The 6,448-nt window shown below is 54.9% G+C and overlaps 1 protein-coding gene across 4 annotated transcripts in view; it reads left to right on the forward strand.

Moving 5' to 3' along the window:
* Positions 1 to 5,988: 5,988 nt before the first annotated feature.
* The window catches only part of PLPP2 (phospholipid phosphatase 2), a 13,365-nt gene continuing 12,905 nt past the window's right edge, over positions 5,989 to 6,448 (forward strand). For 3 of the 4 annotated variants that reach the window (XM_014449252.2, XM_014449253.2, XM_006107282.3), the window contains exon 1: positions 5,989 to 6,161. In XM_014449252.2, coding sequence (XP_014304738.1) covers positions 6,110 to 6,161 — 52 coding nt within the window. In that variant the 5' untranslated portion in view covers positions 5,989 to 6,109. The remainder of the gene's footprint in view (positions 6,162 to 6,448) is intronic. The other variant, XM_023747993.1, reaches the window with a different exon arrangement.

The following is a 6,448-nucleotide window of genomic DNA, read 5'->3' on the forward strand; positions in this document are numbered from 1 at the left end:
ATGGTCCATGTCATGATGACCGATGTGAGGGAGGTGGTCAGTTAAACGGAGGGGACATTTAATCTGGAACCTGAAGGAGAATCATCCTGTTTTGGTGAGGGCTGGTGTGAGCCACGCTGAGGTCACCACCAACGCAGAGGTAGGCAGGGGCCGGAGTCCCAGGAAGGAGGTGCAGGCCGGGAAGGAGGGAGAGCAGCTCGGTCTGGGTGGGCCAGCCAGCAGGTTTTGTCCTGGAGGGGTAGGCAGGGGCTGGGTCAAGATGCGGTTTTCAGAGCTTCTCCAGAGGTAGTGCAAACAGGCTGGGCAAAGGCAGGGACATGCTAGGAGGGTCAGCCTGGACCCAGGGAATGAAGACCAAGGGCAGATGGATCAGGGGCTGGTTGTGCCCAGGTGTGTGGGAAAGTCTGGTGTCTCCTGGAATTCGGGGCTTAGTCCTTCAGAGCTGGTTGTGCCAGCGCTAGGAGCAGGTGCACTTGGGGGTGGGATGCCACGGACTTGAGAGTGATTTTCACTGGCGTTTTTAGTCTGTTTTCATTTTCTTGAAGTCTTTTAGAGGTATTGCTCGACTATATTCTGGTTTGCTCTGCTTTTGAGAAAATTGCCCCTGTCCTTCCTTACCTTTGTGTGTGTATTTACTTGGACAGCTAAGATTTGTATCTTTCTCCCTGTTTTATTTATTTTTCAGTTACAGCTCACATTTAATATTATTTTGTGTTAGTTTTAGGTGTACAATGTAGGTGGTTTTCTCCCTGGTATTGAACAGTCTGAGGGATGGCCTTTCAGGCTGGTTTCTTTCACTTGGTGATGTGCACCTACGGTTCCTCCATGTCTTCTCGTGGCTGCATAGCTCATTCTTTTTATCACCGAGGAGCATTTCGTTGTCAGATGGACCACAGTTTTTCACCCACTCACCTCCTGAAGGAAGTCTCGGTTGCTTTCAGGTTTGGGCACTTATGGGTGAAGCTTCTGTGGACACTTGTGCAGATATTTGTTAGGACACAAGCTTTCAACTCATTTGGGTAAATACTGGGGAGCTGAATCTTACGGTAAGAGTGTTTAGTGTAGTCAGAAACCCCCAAACGGTCTTCCAAAGGGGCTGCACCATTTGCACTTGCATCAGTGATCAAGGAGAGTTCCTGCAGCAGCTCCAGGGCCTGGCGGCACGTGTGCTGTCCTCAGTTTGGATTTCAGCTGTTCGGATAGGAGTGTGGTGGTAGCTCATCGTTTTCTGTAGCTTTTAAAGATGGGCTCTCATTGCTTCCCACAAATGCTCTTCACTCCCTCTCACTGGCCAGGAAGATCCTTGAGGATTCCTCCTTCATTTCTGAAACTTATTTTTCTTTTTTGGCAGGATCAGCATTTTAAAGATGTTCCCTTGACTCTTGGTTTCTAATGAGAAATAGGTCATTCTTGTGTTTTCCTACATGAGACCCATCTTTTTTCTTTGTGATTTCCTTTTTTGTCTGGACTCCAGCATTTGAGTGTGATGTGCCAGGGGTAGATTTCCACACGGAACTTGTTGGGCCTAAGGACTGCCTTGCATTGGTGTTGGGCATCTTGGCTGTTTCTTCCGATATGTCTGCTGCTATGTTCTCTCTTCTCCATTTGGGCCTCTAGTTACACAGGAGAGCACTGGGTATTGTCCTACAGATTTCTGTGTGTTTTCTTCTTTCTGGGTTTCTATTTGGATAGTCGCTATGGACTGGTCTTTGAGGTCCCTGGTCCTCTTTTCTGCAGTTTCATACTGCCATGCAGCCTATCCCAAATCCCCACTGTTGGTTTTTCTATTTCTCTGCTGAAATTCTCCACGTTTTTCATCTTTTCCTCTACATTCTTTAACCTCTTATAATACCCTGTGGTAACATTACTCCTGGGCTGCTATAAGGAGCACATTGAGGTAGTGGGTGCCTGGCAGATTAGTGCTCCTTGAGTGTCTGGAGGTCAGGGCCAGGCTGTGCTTTGCCTCACTGTCCAGCAGAGGCGGCTCCTGCCGCACTACCCTGTAGGTAGACTGGAGTCTGCAGCCTCTCCTGATCTTGGGACCCAGTGGTGGGGGCTCAGAGTAAAATACCCCAAAATACCCCCCCCAACCCTGAGTCAGGGAAGGTGGGGTGGGGTAGGGGTGGCTCAGGGGCTGAACTCCATGAAGAAATAAGCTCTTGTAGAAGGAAAAGCTGCTCACAGCCTCATCCTGTGAAAGCCCAGCCCGCACCGAGCCCCTGGAGTAGCAGTCACTCTGGTGATCTCCCGCCCCAGGACTAAGTCATTCATTATTCACTAGGTCAGTGGTCGGCAAACTCGTAAGTCAACAGAGCCAAATATCAACAGTACAATGATTGAAATTTCTTTTGAGAGCCAAATTTTTTAAACTTAAACTATATAGGTAGGTACATTGTTATTAACTTAATTAGGGTACTCCTAAGGCTTAGGAAGAGCCACACTCAAGGGGTCAAAGAGCCGCATGTGGCTCGCGAGCCGCAGTTTGCCGACCCGGGCACTAGGTCACTTTCATTCTGGAAGGTTTGATTGATCATCTACTCTGTGGGGGTCCCTGGCCTCCTGGAGCTGACTCCCGGAAGGATTCTGACTCCTGATAAGTGGATAAACAGACACACAAGCTGAGATGATGCCAGAGCTTAGAGGAAGGAGGTGGCAGGCTAGGGTATAGGTCAGGGAGGGCACTGCAGTAGGGGTCATCTGTATGAAGTAACTTCATGCAGGACTGAGGGTTCCCAGGATGCTGACTCGATGCTGAAGCTGGGAAGGTTTCCTAGATTCAGGTTGTGTGGCGCTCAGGGACAGTAAAGTCCTTGTAGCAGGTCTGGGATTCTGACTTACAGGTGACCCCAAGTACCTATTCAGTTAACCTTCCAATAGTGCTTTTTAATGAGACTGAGGACCATCCACCCACTTTGCCTTTCCTGTCCAAACATACCATCACAGCCCCCCAGAGGTACAGTCTAGACTGCAGGGCCTGTAGCAGGGCTTAGAGCCCCCAGTCTGGGAGCCAACTCCCAGTAAGCTCTTTGAGCCCCAAGAGAAGTATAGAAAGAGGTGAGAGTGGTGGCTGCACTCGGTGGCACCTGTGGTGTGCCCAGCACCTATCTACCCACTTGCCAGGCTTCTTTCCCTTAATCTCCACAATACTTTTGAAAACAAACGAGTCCCTCAGGTTGCACTGAGGCAGCAGGGTGACGAGAACATAACCTTCTGAGCCCTGAGTGTCACAGCTTGGGAGTGACCAGGCAACACGGAGTTGGTGGGTCTATAGGGCAGATGAGCATGGTTCCGCCCGGTACATCAGTCTCCTTCCAGCTTTGCCATCTGCAGGTAAGGGAGAAGCCATCCAGTCCTGGCTGCCAGCCCAGGCTCTGCACCCTGAGCAGGCCTCGCTGGCTCCATTTCTCTGTAAAGGGCCAGGTGTGAAAGCTTTTTTAAGTGGGGGACCCCAGCCTGCAGGTGTAGAACCCTGACCCCAGTCTTAACACTAATCCTAATTCCTACTGCCCTGCTAGATTTTAATCCTGACCTTGTCCAGGTATTTTAAGAACAGGATGAGATTGAGGTCAGTGGGGAGGGGCTGATAGCCAACCAGCTCCTCCAGCCTCATGCCCCTGCTCCAGCCACTCTTGCCTCACCAGGGATCAGACCAAGCCCCTTCCTACCCACAGTGTGTGCCTGCCGGGGCCTCCCTGGACACCCTCCTGGATCTGACCTTGTAGCACCCACCCAGGCTGTCTCCACCACCATGCCCCACTTTGGCGAGTGTCTCACAGCTCCCCCCCTTCCCCTCCCCCCGCCAGCACACAGTAGGTGCTCAGTAAAGAACCCTCAATTTCCTTGTTTCCAATACAATGCTGGAAGTGTTAATGGGCTATCAACACCGAGAGCGGTAGTCACTCGATTGAAGTGAGGTTAAAGTGAAAAAAAAGTGCAATAAAGCTAACATGTAACATTCTTGCCAGGCTCTTCAGTATTTTATCAGGTAATTCTCACAACCCTAATTCGGTTTGTGCTGCATGAATGAACGAATGAATGACGGGAGTTAGAGCCCGGGACCAGCCTTTCCCTGGGGCCCGCCCCACCCTGTGAGTGGCAGGAGTAGAAGCCAATGAGCAGAACCCGAGCCTGCGTGGGGCGGGAGTCACGCGGGGAGGGAAGGAGGATCCGCGGGATCCAGCGGAGCCTGAAACTGGGCCCTTGCGATAGCCTCACCCCTTACCCAGACTCTAGGAAAACCCTCCGGCAATTCAATCTGATGCTCCGAGCCGCCTTGGAGGAAGTCGCGGGCGACTTGGACTCCTCGGGGCTTGCGGTTGGAAAGGGGGGTTGGTTGCTGGTGACGTCCTTTCCACACAGTCGCCACCGCAGACGGAAAATTCAGGTCCAGAAGTTTCCAGGCAGGACCTTGCCATGTCCTGGGTGGGCTGAGTTGTTTTGAGTGTGTTTGTGTGTGTGTGTTGGGGGGAGGGGGTGGTCGGGGAGTGTCCGCCGCTGCTTAAGGACAGTTGATTGGGGCGCAGCGGTCTTGACTCAGAGACACTTATCCCCCAAGCCGGCCGTCTGGACAGTGGCCAAGATGCAGAGGTCTGTTGATCCCTCCAGGAAGCAGGGTCGGGGTCTCTGAGTTCAAGTCCCAGGTGGTTGACTTTGGGCCAGGGGCTGCCCCTCTCTGGACCTGACTCCCTTCATCTCTAAAAGGAGCCGAGAACATCCTCTGCAGGATCATTGGAGGTAGGGGGGGTGGGGGGTGAAGGTGGTTTAGAGGTCAAGGACATGGAACCTTGGGGCCAGGCGACCTGGGTTCCAATCCCAGCTCCTTTCTCACTGTGTGACCTTGAGGGTGACAGAACCTTTGCCTATCAAGCCTTCTGCCAGATCTAGGCAGGTCTCTCCAGGTGGTCACACTCCCCTAGGCCTCAGGTGATTCCAGCCAAAAGGATCCAGTGTGGGTGTGTGGACACAGACTGGACGTAATGGGCCCCTTGAGTCTGTTTCCATGGCGTGGGTGGTTCTGACCCCTCGGTGCCTCCCAACTCAGGCTCCCTGGACCTGTGTGGTGCAGGGCACAGACGCAAACTCTAGGTGTGAGCGAGTGCCTACCTCCTGGCCCCTCTGCTCTTCTGTCACATGGGGACAGTGCTACACAGCGAACTGCCTGGCACCGTCTCCAGAGCGGGTGTTGAGGAATCTGATCGTCTGACTGCCAGGGGTGGCAGAACTACAGAACCTCTGCAATTAAGCCTCAAGACACCATCAATTTAATTGTTAGGCACTTACTGACTCAGGATATTGAAATGTACACGGAATGAGTGCCGTCTCCAATGAGGAGAGGAGGCTCAGAGAGGAGGTTGGGGGACTTACCCTGTGGAGCCCGAGCTCAGCTCCCCACACCCCACAGTTCTGCTGGGGCTGCCCGTTCACCCCTCACTCACTTCTTTTCTGTTCTGTTCGTTTCCTTTCTTTTCTCTCTCTCTCTCTCTCTTTCTTTCTTTAAATATATTTTTATTGATTTCAGAGAGGAAGGGAGAGATAGAAATATCAATGATGAGAGAGAATCATGGACTGGCCGCCTTCTGCAGGCCCACTACTGGGGATGGAGTCCACAACCCTGGCATGTGACCCTGACCGGAATCGAACCCAGGACCCTAACTGGCCAAACTGGCTAGGGCACCCATTCTTTTCTTGTCGCCTCACCCCACCCGGTCTCAACCGGCCCAATACGTGTGACCGGGGCACTGACATTCCGGGTGACCCGGGCTCACTGTCCCTGAGCCTGAGCCTTCCGGCCTGGGGGAGGGGTAACTGGGCACTGACGACCCCCACCAGCTCAGAGACCCTCCTCCTCCCCCCGTACCCGGGTCCCCAGACCGCCGGCGGCGCACGCACTCTCCAACCCCGCTTCCTTCCTTGTGCGCCGCGGGCGGGGCGGGGGCAGAATCCGCCCCCCTCCCCCTGGGGCTGCCCCGCCCCGCCCTGTCCGCTCCCCTCCCCTCCCCTGCAGGGCCAGGCTCTGCGGCCCATGTGACCCTGCGGCCGGCCCGGGACGGGACGGGACGCGCTGGGGCTGGCGTCGCGGGTCGTGGGCGCTGCCCGGGGCGGGGGTGGCATGGAGCGGAGGTGGGTCTTCGTGCTGCTCGACGTGCTGTGCGTGCTAGTCGGTAAGAGCCGCGGGAACCCGGGCGTGCGGGGGTCCCTCCCAGGTGGTGCCCGCCCCCGCCCCGGCCCCGGCCCGGCCCCCGCGAAGGTTGCTGGGCGCGCGAGGGCCGGCGGCGCCTCCGCTTCTCCGAGGCCATCTCTAGAGGGGTGACTCGGGGGAGGACCCTCGGCTCACCTTCCCGGGCCGGCGCCCTCCCAGCCTCAGTTTACCCGCTCGCGCCGGGTTCATGAGGAGGTCATGAACGGCACCGGGGTTGGCACCCCCGCCCGGGCAGCAGGAAGTCACCGC

This window comes from Myotis lucifugus, unplaced genomic scaffold, assembly GCF_000147115.1.
Source record: "Myotis lucifugus unplaced genomic scaffold, Myoluc2.0 scaffold_1087, whole genome shotgun sequence".
NCBI lineage: Eukaryota > Metazoa > Chordata > Mammalia > Chiroptera > Vespertilionidae > Myotis > Myotis lucifugus.